We start from the raw sequence: 20,089 nt of genomic DNA on the forward strand, positions 1-20,089 counted from the left end.
CCTGGGATTGAGTCCTGCATTGGGCTCCCTGCTCAGCGAGAAGTCTACTTCTCCCTCTACCTCTCTCCCTGCTTTTGGTTTCTCTCTCTCCCTCTCTGACAAACAAATAAAATAAAATCTTTAAAATAAATAAATAAATAAAACATGCAAAGATTCAAGGTCAAGGCATGTTGTGGCAGTACCGTTTATAATATGAAACAAATTTAAAACGACCAAACCGACAGGAGTAGAAATTTAAATAAGTAACTCTACACAATGGAAAACTATATACCAATTCACTCAGTGCTTAAGTCGGTGGTTCTCAAAGTACAGTCCCTAGACCAGGTGCATTAGCATCACCTGAAAACTTATCAGAGCTGCAAATTATTGAGCCTACCAATCTGTGCTCTAACAAGGCCTCCGGGAGATTCTGAGGAATGTTAAAGTTTGAGGACGACTGCTTTTAAAGAATTTATAAAGACGCAGATTTCAACAAGGTATTATGTTAAAAAAATCTAGATATATAAAGGCTTCCATATATATATGTGTGTATATATACATATACATATAAATATATATACACACACACACATAAAATGAGAGAAAGAGCCTCTCCAATGTATGGCAGCTTCCAGTAAAGATGGCAGATTGAAAACACATAGTAGCTTCTGCTCTGTCTCACTACAACAATTATACAGGAATTTTTTAAAAATAGACATAAACTCAAGAAGAAATAACATGGAGAAGGAAGACAACAGCAATAAAATCTTAAAAACTGGAAAGCATAGGTACAGGTAATTATTGCTTTAGCAGTGTCGAGAAAGCTGGATTCAAAGCCAGCAGAAGGGAAAACCATAAGCCAAGGTAACTTTCCCCTGGGGACGTCTAAAAAAAGCTCCAGAATTGGTTAAACCCTGGAAACTGGGTGAAAGTAAGTCTAACTCCAGAAAGATTGCCCGAGAGTTGACTGGGAAGCAGTCAGAGGCTCAGACTCCTGCCCCAACTCCGTGCAACTAATGCTTGCCTGGGAAGAAAATTGGTAATTTCTCCTCTAGAGAAGGTAAAACAAAAGGTCTCTGGAATTGGGCATGTCAATCATACACACAGTAGAGAAGAGGGTACATTATTAAAAACAGGAAGATTAAGTGAAAGTGTACATACTGTGTACCAAGACAGCCCCCAAGCCCCACACTCCCCCCCTCAGGCCTTCTACCCACCTGGTTCCTAGAACAGCCAGCATTACACCCTCCAAACAGATGACTCAAAGAGATTTCTCTTGAAAATCCTACCAGCTCAGGGGGAAAAGATTTAAAGATGATAATGTTGGAGGCTTGCTAAGAAAATATTCCAGCTAGATCATGCACAGCACAACTGACAAAACTCACTGCGGGTATAAGGCTTCTACTCAATTTTTAGTCTCCATTCTTAAGAAGACTAGCCATATTAGGCTCATAAACATTTGAAGAAACCCTCTAATACAAAAAGCAGAGAACAAAAGATTCAAGTCAAGGGGAAATATTATCAATATCATATTAATATCCTCAGTAAAATAAGAAAAGATGCACCACAAAAACAAGGGAGTAAACCAGGAAAAGATGAAACACAGTCAAGGAAATAAGGAATTTAACAAAAGAGCGGTAAGAGAATCTTCAGGATGTTGGTAAAGAGATCCCAAAGATAGCCGGGTCATAGGTCTAGCGATGTATCATTGTAGATTAGGGTAGGTCAGAAGTTGCACAAAGACTTCTTCCCGAATATGAAACTGGTAGAATATCTCAGAATTCGGGAGATTTTTCAGAACTGGAGGAAATAGGGAGAAACACGAGGAATAATTTATAGATTAGTAATAAAATAAAGAGAAAACTAAACAAGTAACAGGTAATTATCGACTCTGGGAAAACAAAAATATATACAGAAAATGTAATTATAAGGGTGTCTGGGTGGCTCAGTGGGTTAAGCCTCTGCCTTCAGCTCAGGTCATGGTCTCAGGGTCCTGGAATCAAGCCCCGCATCAGGCTCTCTGCTCAGCATGGAGCCTGCTTCCCCCCTCTTCTGCCTTTTTCTCTGCCTACTTGTGATCTCTGTCCAAAAAAAAAGAGGAAAAAAATGCACAATTGTGTGCTGGTGACTACATGGGGAGAGGGGCAGGCAGTGAGGATTGTGTGAAAGAGCCAAGACTTCATCTTTCATCATGGGAATTTAATAGCTAATGTCCAAAAGCAGAAATCAAGATGCAGTACCACACGCGTGTGCTACAGAGCTATGGAAGCTGCAGAAGAGCTGAAAATGAATGCCTCTTAGGAATGGCACATTTAGGTGAACAAGGGACTATAATCTTTTCATAACAAGTTTTATAAACATTTTTTAATTATATGCATAGAGGATTTTGATTAAAAAATGTTAAGAATGAAGAAATAGCACAAATTTTTATAAAAACAAATAGTAAAACTCCTTTTTTCTCTCTATATATGTGAATAAAAACCTTTCTGGAATGATTTACCATGGCAACGTGGTTATTTTTGGATGACACAATAACTAGTGATTTTTCCTTTGACTATTTATATTTTAGATTTTTGAAGTAAGGGTTACATTCATAGCTACTCTAAATGTACAAAATAAAATAAAGCTCTAAGGATCCTCATTTACTAAAAAACAAACACACAAACAAAAACTTAACATAGGTAAACAATCATGATGCTCTAAAAGGCTTGGATGATTTGAGAGTCCTAGTTGTCTGGGACAGTGTGAGCTTGGGCCGGCCTGAAAGCATGGAGCCAGAAACTCAAGATTCACCGCTGCCCAATTATTCTGTGATCCTCCGTCCTCTACATCTTTGGACACAGAAAGTAACTTATCTGATATCTGAACTGTCACCGTGCAGTCCAGCGAGTAATGCGGATATACTGATAAAAGGAATTTTTACTCTTTGGAGGGCAAGAGGCCTGCAAAGCAGCAATCCAGACAAAAAATGTTTTGCTGAAAATGTTACATAACCACACAACCCAGATTTCCACAATCCCTAACACCAGACAGTTTGGAAGCTATTTCCCAAAGAACCCTGTCAGCATGCATCAAGATTCTAGTAATCTATAGTAAGAGTCTGGTCTGTTCTCTGAGGTCTGTTTTCCATCATGTTTTTAAAAAAAAAAAAAAAAAAAAAAAAAAGTAGTGTGGAAACAATGAAAGTCATGAATAAATGCCTTGAGAAGGTCTATATCTGTTACCTTAAATATACTCCTTATCTATTTTAGATTACAGAGTTAAATCAGAAAGTAAAATTCACACACATACACACAATATGGTAAGTTTTGCTTTAGTCTATGCTTAAAAATTGGACATATCGTCTTTGATGCTTACCTATCCCACCATATGACTAAGATCTGTCATCTTTCTATTGCAACTTTTCTTTGAAAATTCTGAGCTCACACATATACGATCTTTGTTGCGCGAGCTTTCTTCTCTCTGGGTCCACGTATTATTTAAGTTCCTTTAAAAATTACACAAAAATACTCACGTGGAAACAATGTACCTTTTTAAAAATTGCACTAAGGTTTCATTTAATTTACCTATCTTTTAGCCAAATGATTTAACAAATCATTCTTTCTTGCCGGGCCAAGTTTCTTTCCCTAGAAAATGAAAAGATTGGACTAAACTATTTTTAAGGTGCATTACCAGCTTTAAAATTCTAGATAGTCTGATTCTCATTTTTACCTGATTGCGACGCTTTGCTGATGGGGAAAGGCTTCTGAGTGCGACTATCAAGCTGAGAGTCTGGTCCACTTTCAACAAAAGAAGGACAGCTAAAGTCACTCAGCAGGTCAGGCTCACTATCCCAGTCTGAATGACTTGGGTTATCTTCTAATACCTATTTGCAAAATAACACACATAAAATTATTAAATTGGAACTTATTCATTTCCACGAGCTACCAAGTCCCGCCCATCTGAAACACCATAAAATAAACTACTCTAGAGAACATTTGCCATGTTCCTAAGACTAAAAGAGTTTTACCTCTATACTGTGCTCCTGGCTTTCCAGGCTGCTCCTGGAAAATGTTTGGAGACAAGGGTGAGCAAGGTAACAGGCTTCCAGCAGACACATCAGGCTTCCTTCTCCCTCTAACTAGCATCCCTCTTGTAGCCCTAGTAGCTACACCAATAAAAACATCAATAATGACTCCGGCACAATGCTGGCTTCTCTTCACTGAGCCTACCTGGGAATTACCGCTTTGTATCTTTGCTACTTCCATTTCTCTTGCCTGGACTATCTTTTCTTCTCTTTCTCTCCAATCCATTATTTATTGTACCATGCAGTCTTTCCAACCAACTCTTTTTCAATGACTTCTCGATTCCCTGAACTCCTGTGGTACTTTACTATTTATAACATTTAATTGACAAACACACTGATACCATTGTTTTAATTTTTCACACGTGTATTGTTGAAATGGTGGTCAGAGTGTTCCTAAGAAAGGTCAGCTGGCTGGCTACCTAAAGGCCTCATTAGCTGACATAACTTTGGAGAAACTGATCACAGTTAAAAAGCCACATTATCAGCCATGCAGATGGGGAAACTCAATCTTATCAAGAGGAGGTAAGATTCATGTTAAGGAAACTTGCAAGAGAATAAACTTAAAAAAAAAAAATCAGGGAGGAGATACTTGTGTCATCTTTGAGAAATCTGAAGCAACTGTAGAAGAGGTCCACAAGCTTAGGCAAGCAACCAACTGCTAGGAACCTGACCACATAATCTACTCTCTGTCTGATTCTTCTGGTGAACTATCCAAGCTGCCATCTACAAAGCCAGTTTCAGGGGCGCCTGGGGGGCTCGGTTGGTTAAGCGTCTGCCTTCGGCTCAGGTCACGATCCCAGGATCCTGGGATCAAGCCCCACATCGGGCTCCCTGCTCAGTTGAGAGCCCGCATCTCCCTCTCCCACTGCCCCTCCCCACCACTCATGTGCACTAATAAATAAATAAAATCTTAAAAATAATAATTAAAAAAAAAAAAGGCCAGTTTCCCCCTCTGGACACCCAATCTACTCAAATCCCACCCTTTCTACTCAAAGCTTATCCCTCATTTCTATTTTCCTTCTCCCCACTGAGAATTTCTTCTCTCTTGTATTATTTCTATCAGTACAAAAATACGCTATCATTTATCCCACTTAAAAGAAAAAAAAACTTTCTTGACTCCAGCTGCAATATAATTTCTCTGTACTTCTTTGCAGCAAAATGCCTTGGAAGAGTTACCCAGACTTGCTGTCCCCAATTTCTCCCTTCCCAGTCTATCTTGAGCCTCATTCCAATCACACTTGCGACTCCACTGCTCTGCTCATCCATTTTTAGCCCTTCTCCTTCCCAAACAGACGGCATTTCGAGGTTAATCACTTCTCTCTTCTTGAAACACTGCTCCTTGGATTCCAGAACGCCCTCTCACTCTCCAGGCTTCCTCCTAACTTACGAGCTGCTCCTCAGACCTCCTTGCATGTTCCGCTTTTATCCCAGACATCTTCATCCTAGAGGGACTCAGAGCTCAGTCCTCGGCCCCTTCTCTATCATCACTCCTCAGAGACGTCATCTGAGCTTTTGATTTTAAAACACCAACTACTATGTTGTTTTTGACTCTAAAACGCACTGCCTCTCCCCTTTTATTACTGTCCCTGATATCAGGTGTATCTTATAACCAATGGCATGTCACGGTTTGATGTGCAGCGTTATTTTCATTCTTGGGGATATTTAAAATAATGGAGCATCTTCCAAACAATGGCATTTGAGATTTGATAAATTATAATGTATATTAACAACATCCAAATTTTTACCTCTAACATAGTCCTCTCTCTTGAACTGAAGACCTGGAAATCTAACTACCTGGAATTTCCTCTCAGATGTCCAGCAGCTGTCTCAAACTTAAAACAGGTCCAAAACCAAACTATAGCTCTTCCCGTTCCACCTGTTGTATGAGGCCCCAAACTTAAGTCACCCTTGATGACTCCTCTCTTTCTCTCACATCCTATATCCAACCAATCAGGAAATTCTGATGACCCTACCCAAAGTTTATCTGGAATCCTAGCCCTTATCACCTCCATTGCTACCATCTTATCCCAGCCACCACCATGTCTTATCTGGAAGAGGGCTTCTCAAACTAGTGTGCACAGGAACCACCTAGGAACTGTGTTAAAATGCAGATTCTAAATCAGTAGGATTGGGGGAGGCCTGAAATTCTGCATTTCTTCCCCAAGATATCCCCATGGCTCACTCTCACCTAAGATCCCCTGATCACACCACAAATAACACCCTTTCCTGCCACTACATTTTCCATCTCCCTTATCCTACCCTGATTTTTAATAATCTCTTGTTCATTTTTTCTGGGAGTTTTAAGTAATTTATATCACCCAAGATCACACAAGTCACAGCACTGGAGCCAGGATTCAGATGCAGACCACTTACTATTCTTAGTTCAGTCACATTCAAAGCATGAAGGAATTACTGAATATTTGAGAAGACTAAGTTTCTTTTTTTTAAATCCTTTTTAAATTTAAATTCAATTAACATATAGCGTATTGGTAGTTTCAAAGGTAGAGTTCAGTGATTCATCATCGGTCTTATACAACACCCAGTGCTCATTATATCACGTGTCCTCTTTAATGTCCATCACCCAGTTACCCCACCCACCCGCCCGCCCCTTCCTCTTCAGCAACCCTGTTTGTTTCCTACGATTAAGAATTTTTTTTTTTTAAAGATTTTATTTATTTATTTGACAGAGAGAGATCACAAGTAGGCAGAGAGGCAGGCAGAGAGAGAGAGAGGGAAGCAGGCTCCCTGCTGAGCAGAGAGCCCGATGCGGGACTCGATCCCAGGACCCTGAGATCATGACCTGAGCCGAAGGCAGCGGCTTAACCACTGAGCCACCCAGGCGCCCAGCAACTTAACCAACTGAGCCACCCAGGTGTCCCTTCCTACGATTAAGAATCTTTAACGGCTTGTCTCCCTCTCTGATTTCATCTTGTTTTATTTTTCCCTCCCTTCCCCTACGATCCTGTTTTGTTTCTTAAATTTCAAGTATGAGATCATATGATAACTGTCTTTCTCTAATTGGCTTATTTCACTGAGAATAATACCCTCTAGTTCCACTCGTTTCATTAAAAATGGCAAGATTTCATTTTTTGATGGTTGCATAATATTCTATTGTATATATAAACCACATCTTCTTTATCCATTCATCTGTTGATGGACATCTGGGCTCTTTCCATCGTTTGGCTATTGTGGACACTCTGAGGCTACAAACATTAAGGCGCAGGTGTCCCTTCGGATCACTACATTCTTATCTTTGCAGTAAATCCTTAGTAGTGCGATTGCTGGGTGGTAGGGTAGCTCTATTTTCAACTTTTTGAGGGACGTCCATACTGTTTTCCAGAGTGGCTGCACCAGCTTTCTTTCTCACCAACAGTATAAGAGGGTTCCCCTTTCTCTGCATCCTCACCAACATCTATCATTTCTTGACTTACTGATTTTAGCCATTCTGGCTGGTGTGAGGTGGTATCTCACTGTGGTTTTGATTTGTATTTCCTTGATGGCGTGATGTTGAGCATTTTTTTCATGTGTTTCTTGGTCATCTGTATGTCTTCTTTGCAGAAAGGTCTGTTCATGTCTTCTGTCTACTCAATTGGATTATTTTCTTTGGGTGTTAAGTTTGGTAAGTTCTTTACAGATTTTGGATACTAGCCCTTTATCTGATAAAACAATTGCAAAACTCTTCTCCCATTTTGTCAACTGTCTTTTGGTTTTGTCAACTGTGCAAAAGCTTTTTATCTTGCTTAAGTCCTAATAGCTCATTTTTGCCTTTCTTTCCCTTGCCTTTGGAGACATGTCTATCTAGAAGTCGCTGCAGCAGAGGTCAAAGAGGTTGCTGCCTGTGTTCTCCTCTAGGATTTTAGTGGATTTTGATTTTAATCCCCATGGAGAGCACTAATAAAATCAATGACCCATACTTCATAAAAAAGGAAATAAAAAATTTTTAAAAAGATTTATCTGACAGAGAGCACGTGCATACGTGCACATGCACGCACATACACAAGTTGGGGGAATGGCAGACAGAGAAGCAGACTCCCTGCTGAGCGGGGAGCCTGACCTGAGCCTCAGTCCCAGGATGCTGGGCTCATGACCTGAGCAGAAGGCAGATGCTTAACCGACTGAGCTGCCCAGGTGCCCTAAGATCAGATTCTTAACAGCCTGGATGGCTCTTTCTTTTTTCTTTTCTCTTTCGAAGTGTCACCTAAGACCCACGTGGCATCTTGTTTTCTTGAGCAGCACCTGCCTCCTGCATCAAGAGAGGATGGTATTTCATAATCTCATCACTGTAAAATTGTCTGTTCAAGTTATTCCTCTGGAGTGAGTTTAAATGCATGGTCCCGGGGGCAAAAAGCAAGTTTCCTACACGAATTGCTTAGGTCAGTGCCCCTTCCATCATTCTCTCTCACACGGCTCCGCTGCTCTAAACTTCTCCTTCTCGGGACCTATTCCCTTCACTCAGACCCGGACTTCTCAGGCCTGGATCACTCAGTATCAAATTTTTTTAATACTACAATTCATGGAAAGTCCTTTTCAGGCCTGGATCACTCAGCTCTGCATGTGGAACCCCACTGACTCCAACAAAACAAGGATCCACTGGGCCAAGAGTCCAAGCTCTTAAGAAATGTCAAATAGATTCGGAATCTCTTCTCAGCCCTGGAGAGTAAGTACCACACATCAAACATAGCAGTTTATCAAACGTGCCTTTCTCAGAGGCGGAACCTTTCTGTACCCCCAATGAAATGTCCCATGGCACATCTGTAACGCAGTTAAAAGCAAACTAATAATGTAAATGCTCTGGGGGTGGTGGGAGCGGGTGGTGAGGGACCCAGACTTATTTTTCTTCACATAAAGCCTGCTGAGCAGAGATAACTGAGCTGCGTCATGAAATATCAGGTAAGTGGGGTATTCTAAGCAAAAGGAAAAACGTGCAAAAAAATTTTTTAATACTTCAATTCATGGAAAGTCCTTAAGCTTCTATTTAGAAGTTAAGTACAAATTTGTTTCAACTAGTCCAATAAGAAGTCAAAATTAATTCCAGTGTCTAGCTCAGTGACCCTTTCCTTCTGGACTACAAGAGAACACTCTTCCCTGACAATTCTCTGACATCATAAATCCAGATGACACTGGACCGGTCTTCATCTCTGCGTCACACCAGAAACGGCTTTTTATCCCGCTTCTCACTCGTGACTTACCGTAGCTTTCCTTCCCCTAGTATAAACCGGGTTCTTACAATAGGCCTGCTTGCTCTTCTGCAGGTAGCGCTTCCAAAAGTTATGCAAAACTTCATCCTAAGGTAGAAGGGAAATGAGTAGTGATTACGGCAAGCACACTGGTCCATCCAGACCACTTACACTTTATACACTGCCCTCCATCTAAATGTCTTCTTACCTTCCTAGTTACATTTCTTAAAAAGAATTATCATCGCAAAATCAGGTATATGGGAAACACTGAATAAATTCTTCATAATCTTAGATTTTTAAAGAAGAGCCTAATTCCAAACAGATCACCTAGTTGAACCCCTTCCTTTTGTAAGTTAGTATATTAAGAATGAGAGAAAGAAAGCAACTCCTATATGACCACACTTCTAATTAGAGGCAAAGCTGCTATTGGGTCCAAGTGGAAGTAAAATAAGATAACAAAGGAACTTTTCTATTTATTCATCACCTACTAGGTAAGAGGTATCCATTAGTTCAAACACTACACTGCAATCTCCATTCTACCACTGAAGAAACTGAGTAAATTGGCCAAAATGACCCACCTGGTAAATAGAAAACCCTGTGTTCTTAGCATAATGTCATTCCTGTGCCATTTAAATGGTCAGTTCTAACAGTTATGTTCATTGGCTAATTTCAGACAGAACTGTTGTCGGGATTAACCCTGGTGAAGTGGGTAGAAAACCATACAGGAGTAAACCCCACTGTAGTTGGTTGGTATAACTATATGAAATTATAAATTACAAAGCATTTATAACATAGGATGACTTGAAAGAAAGCCCCAGATTTCACAAACCCCCAGATCACCACTGCGGGTGCCATCTGGTCTCTCACATTTTTGAATTTTTAACGAACTGAGACACCCAGGTGCCCCACTTACGGTTTTGTATTTTTAAATCCTATAATACCTCTCAGGGTAAGCCCAGAGTCCTCCTGGGCCATGCATCATTCTAGAGGGCATTCTTGCTGGCTTGCCCCAAACACTGGTTTGAACAACAAAGGCTCCTTTACAAATCTTTCCTTGGTGACTTCAATCCACATTGATCTTTCTACCTTCTCTTTTTGCCCTCAATGGCACTTATGAGCACACTGTCCTATCATTTCATGTTTACTCATTCCACACATGCATAAAGCCCTCTCTCCAACTAGGCTGGCAAGTTGTACCCAATAAAGGGTACAAAGGGAGTATACAAGAACCAACTGGCTTTCTAAACAATTCCTGAAATGGCTTCAACCAGATGAAGAAACATGAAGTTCACGCAACAACAGGGATACTGTGGTACTCTGGAGGGGCAGCAAAGTCCAAGTGTGGTCCCTGGACCAGCAGCATCGGTGTCACCTGGGAACTTGTTAGCAATGACCTACTGAATTGGAAACTCCAGAATGAGGTTCATTAACTTGTGTTTAGGTGATTCTGGTATACATTCAAGATTGAGAACCACAGGCCTAATCTATCACTCCCCAAAGCACATTCTGGAACTCAAAATCCTGATCAATGCCACGCAAGCACGTATATAGCACACTAAAGGACTTTGTTCTCAAGTTGTGAATACTGGATACTACATCCCCTTGGAAATCAAACAAGCACATTAACACATAAAAGACACCAAAACGTCTGCAAAATTATTTGTTTTACTTTATTTAACTTAATGTTTCCTAATTATCTTAAGATTAAAACCTTTTTTATTTTCTTTTGGTTCTTTGCTTATTAATACCCTGTAGAACACACTCTGAGAATTAGCAATCTAATGAAAGGAGTAAAGCAAAAACATCAGAAAAAATGATCCCTTCAGGAGTCCTAGTATCATTACTGATAATCCTACTTTTCTCCTTAGTTTCACTCCAAATCTTACTGTTCTTCAAACAAAACGTAGGACTGCATCCAGACACAATGGACTTACCTTTAATTTTGGGCCGACTCCAAGGGTCTTTAAGGCTTCTGCTTGTTGATAAAGTATCTGCTGAAAACCTTCACACACATACCAATCCCAGCCTTTCTCTAGACGACAGATAACACGGTTCAGACACTTGTACTCCTACTTACCACATGCTACTACAGAGTTACAACTGTGTTTTACACATTACAGCTCGAAGTGTTTTATATTCCTGAATAGGATTTCCATCCTTATAATCTTCTGTTTCCAATCCAGCAAATATGGACACAAATGCTAAAGCTATATTCTAAATTCAGAGTTCTATTTTCCATTGCAAATGGTATAAACATTCTCATTTTACAGACTTAGAAACTATGCAGGGTTAAAGAAGTTGAATGTAGAGGCGTCTGGGTGGCTCAGTGGGTTAAAGCCTTTGCCCTCGGTACAGGTCATGATCCCAGGGTCCTGGGATAGAGCCCCACATCGGGCTCTCTGCTCAGCGGGGAGCCTGCTTCCTCCTCTCTCTGCCTGCCTCTCTGCCTACCTGTGATCTCTGTCTGTCAAATAAATAAATAAAATCTTAAAAAAAAAAAAAAAAAAAGAAGTTGAATGTAAGGCACTTAACAGCTAATTTAAAGCACCTAAATTTCCTGCAGCAATTTAAGTTGAAACTCTACATTTTAGTTACTTAAGTCACATCCAAATTAATAAAGTTCCTCTCTAATAAAATGTAATTAAAAAGTAACCAGCTTCTAGCCTAACAAAAATAGTCACTATTAAAGGTTAAACAGAAACAAAAGTTAGCATTTAGGCTTCCTGTCTGTTATTCATCTAAGAATAACAATGTATTTCATAGAGATATTTCACAAACACTGATATATCTGTATTTCATGTGTGTGCATCCTTAAAGCTTCCTCACCTATAAGAATCCCCCCTATCATTAGCCTTTTTCAAACTGGAGAATCTGGCCCTATGTAGTCACAGAAATAAAAAGCATCAGTTAGACATTACCTCAGATTATTCTCAATCATGACTAATTATATGTACTCACTGGATTAATGAAGTAGATTACCTTTCAGAGCACACCCGTGCTGAGATTATTTTAAGGAAAATAATTTTCCTATTTTAAAAGGGTGTGTTCAAAATTGAGTGTGAGAAATGGGTTTCTAAAAGTTGAACATCACGTTAAACTTGCCTAACCTGACAATTCCATACTTGAATCATTTCAGAAAGCATTTTTCTGAATGCATGGAAAAATCATATTCCGAATAGATCACAAGAAAACAGAAACGTGCCAACAGATAAGAGGGAATACACTCCATTATTTTTTGCATAATTGTTGCTCCACTTGAAAAGCAACTCACAACCGTAAGCAGGATGAAAACAGGATATGCTTAAAGACACTTACTTCCAATTTTACCATCAACAATTTCATTCCACTCTGGATGACCGATTTACAAATCTGGCAACTTCTCGAGAATCTATTTAAAATTCCACTGCACATCCCTAAGCATATATGAAGAAAGGGCTTACCGAGTTTTCTTTTTCTTTTAAGTCCCCGGTTGATGGCTTGTATTTTAGTATTAGGAATAGCCCCAGTGTTTATGACTTCCTTAGATCTCTGCAGGAGACAGACATACCATTAAAAAGGTAGTTTTACATCTCCCTAAATATATTTCCAAGCACGCTCTGGGAAGTATAATGAACCAAACTGTGAGTGCCAGGATTAAGAACAGTAACATTTTGGGAAAACTATATCAACTGTAACATTTTGGTTAACCTTTACATTGCTTTTTCATTCAAAAATTTTCACTAATCAAAACAGTACCTGGAACACAGTAAACACTAAAGAAAAGTCTGGCAAATGAATAAAGTTTTATTTTAAGTCACTTTCTAATTTTTTCATACGAAACCTAATGTTAAAATAAAATTTGTTCCCTCTTTCCTTCATCCAAACACACTCCGGAATTAAGAAAACTGTATTTATTATAACCAGCAAGGACTATGCTACATACAGATTCGTTTCACCCTGCTTTTCTATATACTTTAATAATACAGTTTTCATTTCTGAAATTATGAAAGTACTACTTTTTATTTTTAATCAAGCCTACACAATTTTAGAATGACTAAATGGTGAGTATAATTCATCCCATGGTCTTCAACTCCCAGTGCTCTCAAGGGCTGGGACATCGTAATCTGCCTCTCTCCCAACCAGAATAAAGGAATTAAGTCTTAATAAGGGAGGAGAGGTGAAGATTTTTTAAAAACAGGCAAGATTTGTGTATTTCTCTCAGTTGAAGAGATTGGAATGAAGTTTATCTTCAGCTTTTATTAAGAGTAAAAGAAACATCTTTAACAAGAAGATTTGGGGAATGTATTTCCTCTAGTCACAGAAGCCACATTCGAAGCCATTCTGTCGGACTGGGTTGGCCACACTGAAAACAGAAGACACAACAATACGTACCAAAGCAGTTACCCTACAAAGATGGGTACAATGGATTAAGAGTAGGCAGGGATAAAAAGGCTTAAAATCTGGACTAAATGAAATGTGAAATAACTAAAAGCTAGAAAAAACTAAATATCTAAAACTGGATCTATAATTAATTAAATTACTGAATGGTTATATTGTAGGATATTTATATAAGCAATAAGACAGTACACAAATGTTTAGAATAACACAGGAAAATATTTAATTAAGATAGAAGATTCAAAAGTGCTCACCCACATCCCCTTTCCCTTCCATACACAGAAAAAAACTAGCCTAAAAGGAAGCAATTAAAATGTTGACTACTGAGATTACTGGTAATTTTATTTTTATTATTTTTTTCAAATATTTTATTTATTTGACAGAGAGAGAGAAAACACAAGCAGGGGGAGCGGCAGAAGGAGAGGGACAAGGAGACTCCCCGCTGAGCAGGGAGTTGCACATGGGACTTGATCCCAGGACCCTGGGCTCATGACCTGAGCTGAAGGCAGATGCTTAACTGACTGAGCCAGCCAGATGCCCCAAGATTACTGGTGATTTTAGCTTTCATCTTCATAATTTCTAAATTTTCTTTCTTTTTTTTTTTTTCAAATAGTAGATAAGTTTTATTTTTATGGACAAATTTCTTCAGGTATCAATAAACATTATTAAGAGCCTGAAAACAAGTTGTTACAAACATTTTCTACAGATATTACAGACACAGATATATACATTGTTCTGAAAGCATATGCAATTATTTCATTCTATTTTTTTTTAATTTCTAAATTTTCTACAATATATCTAATGTTATAGTCATAAAAATCTATTGAACTCACACAATTCTAGCCTACACCTTTATGAAATACCTACAAGAACATCCGTTGTCTAAATTGGCTAGATTTAAGACCTGAAAAAGGTTTTTCTATTTAAAATACACCAATGTAACATTCTTATTTTTTTACTGATTCAGAAAGCCTTTAAGTATCTACAGCCTGAGAATTACAAACAAGGTAAGACCTGGAGGGCAATGAGGGTACAGAAAAAACCGAGAAAGCTGCACCATGACCTCTACTCTACATAGCTAGAACTACATCTCATTGGCCATCCTCCACCCACTAGATATCAACATGGCCAGCAGACAGCACCCGACTCCAGGCAGCACAGATCACATCACATGCTATACAAAGAACATGCCTGGGGTACCACGAAGCCAAGAATAACCACTGGAATTGTACAGTCATAGCCCTGCCTATCATGGAAGGCCCTGAGTTAGGTTCTTGGCCTAATAGAGATTCTGCCCAGCTTTAGGAATGCTACATCCTTGGGGCACCTGGGTGGTATAGTTGGTGAAGTGTCAGAGTCTTGGTTTCAGCTCAGGTCATGATCTCGGGGTCGTGAGACTGAGCCCCACATCATGCTCCACGCTCAGCTCAGAGTCTGCTGGAGACTATGCCCCTGTCCCTGCTCGCATTCTCTCTCTCGAACATGAATAAATAAATCTTTTTTTAAAAAAGGTTTTATTTATTTATTTGACAGACAGAGATCACAAGTAGGCAGAGAGGTAGGCAGAGAGGCAGGCAGAGAGAGAGGAGGAAGCAGGCTCCCCGCTGAGTAGAGAGCCCGATGTGGGGCTCGATCCCAGAACCCTGGGATCATGACCTGAGCCAAAGGCAGAGGCTTTAACCCATTGAGCCACCCAGGCGCCCCAAATAAATCTTTAAAAAAAAGAAAGAATGCTACATTCTTGTCAAGTTACTCAATATAGGTTGTCTTTCAAATGTGGAACTAGTTAGTGTAGTGGTATTAGGATCTTTCAAGTTAAAATAACTGCAGTAGATTTTATCAGAATCAAACAGGAACATTATCAAAGACAGAAATAAAAGAGGCAATTCGTTAATGCAGTTCAAGTTCCACAAAACTAGCATGCTGACTTCACGTACTAATGGCAAATAGTCCAATTAGACACAACCACCCCTTGTTGTGTTTATGTTTGCACTGCTGCTACAGAAACAGTCCTGGGTAACGCTGCTCATGCCTCCCTTGCATCAAAGCAGAGAGGGCCAAACTGCACATGTTTAAAGTGTACATGTTGGGGTGTCTGGGTGGCTCAGTCAGCTGAGGGTCTGGTTCTTGATTTCAGCTCAGGTCATGATCTCAGGGTCATGGGATGGAGCCACAAGTCAGGCTCTATGCTCAGCGAGGAGTCTGCTTGAGATTTTCTCCCTTTGCCCCACTCCCCACTCATGCTTACACACCTTCTCTCCCTAAAATAAATAAATAAATCTTAAAATAATAAATAAAGTACAGGGGTGCCTGAGTGGCTCAGTCAGTTAAGCATCTGTCTTCGGCTCAGGTCACAGTTCCAGGGGCCTAGGATCCAGCATCAGGATCCCTGCTCGGCAGGGAGTCTGCCTCTGCCTCTCCCGCTGCACGCCCACCACGCGCTCTTTCTCTCTTGCATGTGTGCGTGCTCTCTCTCAAGTAAATAAAATCTTAAAAAAAAAAAATAAAAAATAGGGGCGCCCGGTGGCTCAATGGGTTAAGCCCCTGCCTTCGGCTCAGATCATGATCTCAGAGTCCTGGGATCCAGCCCTACATCGGGCTCTCTGCTCAGCAGAGAGCCTGCTTCCCCTCTCTCCCTGCCTGCCTCTCTGCCTACTTGTGGTCTCTCTCTCTGTCAAATAAATAAATAAAATCTTAAAAAAACAATTAAAATTAAAAAATAAAAAATAAAGCGTACAAGGTCATGTGTATACATATGCATTTTTTTTAAAGATTTTATTTATTTATTTGACAGACAGAGATCACAAGTAGGCAGAGAGGCAGGCAGAGAGAGAGAGAGAGAGGAGGAAGCAGGCTCCCTGCTGAGCAGAGAGCCCGATGTGGGACTCGATCCCGGGACCCCGAGATCATGACCCGAGCCGAAGGCAGCAGCTTAACCCACTGAGCCACCCAGGCGTCCTACATATGCATGTTTATCTACACATGCCTACATCCTTATGAAACCATCACATCAAGATAATGAAATATCCACCACCCACAAAACTTCATTGAGCTAGCATTTTTTAAATATTCTGTGTGACTTAAGTGGGAAGCAGGCATAAGGACTGCAGCTGTACACTGAAGAACGATGATTGTTTCAAGAAAAGCTCTGTGTGATCAACAACGTAAATTAGCCACTTTTCCTCAAAGGAAATTTTTCTTTAGTTGTTTTATATATTTTGCTCAAGTTTTTGGTTGTTTAAGGTAGGAAGGTAAATCTGGTTCCTGTTACTCCACCTTGACCAAATGCATAAGTCTACAGAGTTATCTTCCTCTGTCCCAAATTTGCCTGTCTATATGGTTAATGTAATACTTGTTCCTTCCGGGCTCTACAGACCTGGAGCCAATCTTTTTCCAGAGAGGAGTCCTGGCATGTTCAGCCTGTCCAGTAGCAGACTGTCCACACACCTCAATTTTTTTGGTTATACTGCCCGGAATGTGTGGTAACTGGAACAGGACCTAGGACTCTCAGTGTGAAGGGGGGCCTATCTACCAAGGTTACATGCAAGACAGTATGACAATCTCTAGTGTAAGAGGCAGGTGTGAGGGAGTAAAATGGCCACTGTAGTCGGAAGACTCGGGTTCACATCCTGGCTCAACACTTTATACTTGTGTGACTTTGGCAAGCTCACTCATCATGAGCCCTACTTTCCCCATCGATGGACAGGCACAATAGTATATCTCACAGGTGGCTATGAGGAGAAAATGAAATAATGGATAAGAAAACACTTTGTAGGGGTGCCTGGGTGGCTCAGTGGGTTAAGCCGCTGCCTTCGGCTCAGGTCATGATCTCAGGGTCCTGGGATCGAGTCCCGCATCGGGCTCTCTGCTCAGCAGGGAGCCTGCTTCCTCCTCTCTCTCTGTCTGCCTCTCTGCCTACTTGTAATCTCTCTCTGTCAAATAAATAAATAAAATCTTTAAAAAAAAAAAAAAACCACTTTGTAATCTCTAAGGTATACAAAGATAAAATGACAATGAAGCTTATTTTCAATACTCCCAAAAGTCCTCAATCTTTCTAACATTCCATGTTCCAAACCTTTAAGCTACCAATATATTAAAAACTCTTCCATGAGTATTAACTAATAAAAAAACTGTCTCACCTTCTAAGTATAACTTTAATTATTTTCTCTCTTACTACACAGTCTGAATCATGAAATTATTTACCAATGAGGCCCAATATCATTTCAAAAACCCATCCTAAATCTAATTTACTCATTACTTAGCTCACATGTAAGCACCTGGAAGACTACTTTTATTCTTGGAATTTGGGCACTGCAGGAGTGACAAAAACATATTATTTGGGAACTATGCCACATATCAGGCTAAAACCATAATTTTAAAAAACCTTAGCAGATTCTTAAATGACATATGTTACTTACTTCTGTAACGTTGTGGCAAGAAGTGCAATAATATTTGCCTTCATCAGTAAGACCCCAAGAGACAGCAGCACACTGAGTGCATCTTTCTTTGAACTCTTTCTATAGGAGAAGACAGGAAAGGTGTTACCATTAAACCATTTCCAATACACTGCACCTAAATCCTACAGTTCTACCTAAAGGGTTCCCTGTAATTTTACCCTACAGATAAAAAACAAACAAAAAAAAAAACCATAGAAAATAAAAAATATACCAGAGAGACTAACTATAAACAAAGAGAAGAACAATTCAGTCTTCTGAATAGTCTGAAATGGAATTAAATGATTTAAAAAGTTTCTAAAATATGCTGTGAGGAGGAAAAAAAAAGAAGAAGAAAAGGTGGTAGGGGTAAAATGGGAAAAAAGGATGAGTTAATAAAGCTCCTGGAGAGCGCCCTGAGGAAAAAAAGAGGACGAGATTTAAGTAAGGAGAAGACTTTAAAAATAAAAATTGCATGCGATCTGGAACTTTCGCAATGACACGAAAAACACAAACCACAAAAGAACCGGCTTTTTATTGGGGTTGTTCCAAGTTTCAATTTATTCATTCAGCAATAGAAGGAAAATCGCCTGTGTACGCACTGGGCATTTAACTGGGGGCCAGGGATTCAGTGGTGAGTAGAAGAGACACGATGCCTACTACAGCGAATGCAGGTCAGTGGTGAGACAGGACTACTGATGTCACTAACCCAGCACGGACAGACGTCAGTCATCGTCGCTCGATACACATGTACTGAACGTCCGTATAAGCAAGGCCTTCTATCACCGCAGTGCGTCTGTGCGCACGAAGACCGGCACCCGACGACTGGTCCCGGCTCTCGGGTCCTTGACCTCATAGCCGATCCCACTGCCCAATACGGCCAAAGAATGCAGCCTTTCATGTATGTCAAAACCGAACGCCGAATCTATTTCAGCGAGTCGGGAAGGTCTGCAGTGACTCCGGAGCATTATCTGGAGTGAGTCAGACCCGAATGTGGTATCCCTCCCCAGACCGCGGCGAGGATCCGCAGAGACACCGGGCGGGGGTGGGGGGACTCACTCAGAGGCCAGCCCGGTCCCGCCCGGCCCTCCCACGCCCACCCCGGGATCAAAGGGAACCTGTGGGTGGCCCGGTCCACAGGGGATGGGCCTCGTGGGTGGCCACCCCATAAAACCCACAACTCCATCCCCCTCCCGAAACACACCCACACGGACTAACGCCCCGCCCTCCCTTCACCCACGACCTCACCCAGCGCCCCAAAACGCGCGCACGCCGGGCCCGCCAGCACCATCCCTTTCCCCGCCCCGCGGCCTTCCGCCCGCCCTCCTCCGGCCAGCGACCGCCCCCACAGCCAGTCGGCGTCCTCCAGCCTCTTCTCTCCGCCTCACCCCCTCCCGCCCCGCCGTCGGGCCCGCAGGGCTCCCGGCTCGCTCACCGCTTCCTCCAGATCCATAACCGCGTCGCCGCCGCCGCCGCCGTCCCCGCCGGACCCGTTACCCCGGCAGCGAGCGCAGCTTCCGGGCCCGTTACCCAGGCAGCGAGCGCAGCTTCCGGGAGCGCCGGCAGGAACCCGCCGGGCGGAAACCGAGGCCGCGGCTTCGGGTTCCGGACGCCTGGGGATGCGGGGTCGTCTCCGCCCGCTCCGGGAAGGAAGCTCCGCCACCCCTGCAACCCCCTCCCAGACTCCATGCGTTTATCCAGTCCAGGTAACTGGAGCCGACCTCGGGAAGAGACGCGGCGCGCCGACTGCGGAGCTGGTTCGGTCCGGCTCGGCTAACAAGCGGGACCATCTTCCCCCGCTCGCTGCCGGGGAGGCAGTGGCTGCCCGCCCGCCCCGGCCTGGACGGCGGCGGCTCCCCGAGTCCGCTCGGTTGCGGCTCTCCCTGGCACGGGAGAGGCGTGGGGTTCTGGAGGAAGGAACAAGGCTGCTGAGGTAGACCTGGGTGCAGTCACCGTTTCCTGCTCCCCGTGCCTCAGTTGCCTCCTCTGTAAGCATCCGCTCCGGAGTGCTCGTATTGGGCAGGATTTTCCTTGGAAGCTGTTGGAGGAATTAACACGGT

The 20,089-nt window shown here is 41.7% G+C and overlaps 1 protein-coding gene across 2 annotated transcripts in view; it reads right to left on the minus strand.

The window, feature by feature from the left end:
* Positions 1-19,535, minus strand: part of TAF1B (TATA-box binding protein associated factor, RNA polymerase I subunit B) — a 68,189-nt gene extending 48,654 nt beyond the window's left edge. For both annotated transcript variants that reach the window (XM_044262094.1, XM_044262093.1), the window contains exons 1-6: positions 19,465-19,535; positions 18,015-18,113; positions 12,663-12,750; positions 11,157-11,254; positions 9,235-9,330; positions 3,691-3,844 (exon numbers count right to left, since the gene is read on the minus strand). In XM_044262094.1, coding sequence (XP_044118029.1) covers positions 3,691-3,844; positions 9,235-9,330; positions 11,157-11,254; positions 12,663-12,750; positions 18,015-18,113; positions 19,465-19,482 — 553 coding nt within the window. In that variant the 5' untranslated portion in view covers positions 19,483-19,535. The remainder of the gene's footprint in view (positions 1-3,690; positions 3,845-9,234; positions 9,331-11,156; positions 11,255-12,662; positions 12,751-18,014; positions 18,114-19,464) is intronic.
* Between the last annotated feature and the right edge of the window lie 554 nt (positions 19,536-20,089).

Source organism: Neovison vison, chromosome 8 (assembly GCF_020171115.1).
Source record: "Neovison vison isolate M4711 chromosome 8, ASM_NN_V1, whole genome shotgun sequence".
Taxonomy (NCBI): Eukaryota; Metazoa; Chordata; class Mammalia; order Carnivora; family Mustelidae; genus Neogale; species Neogale vison.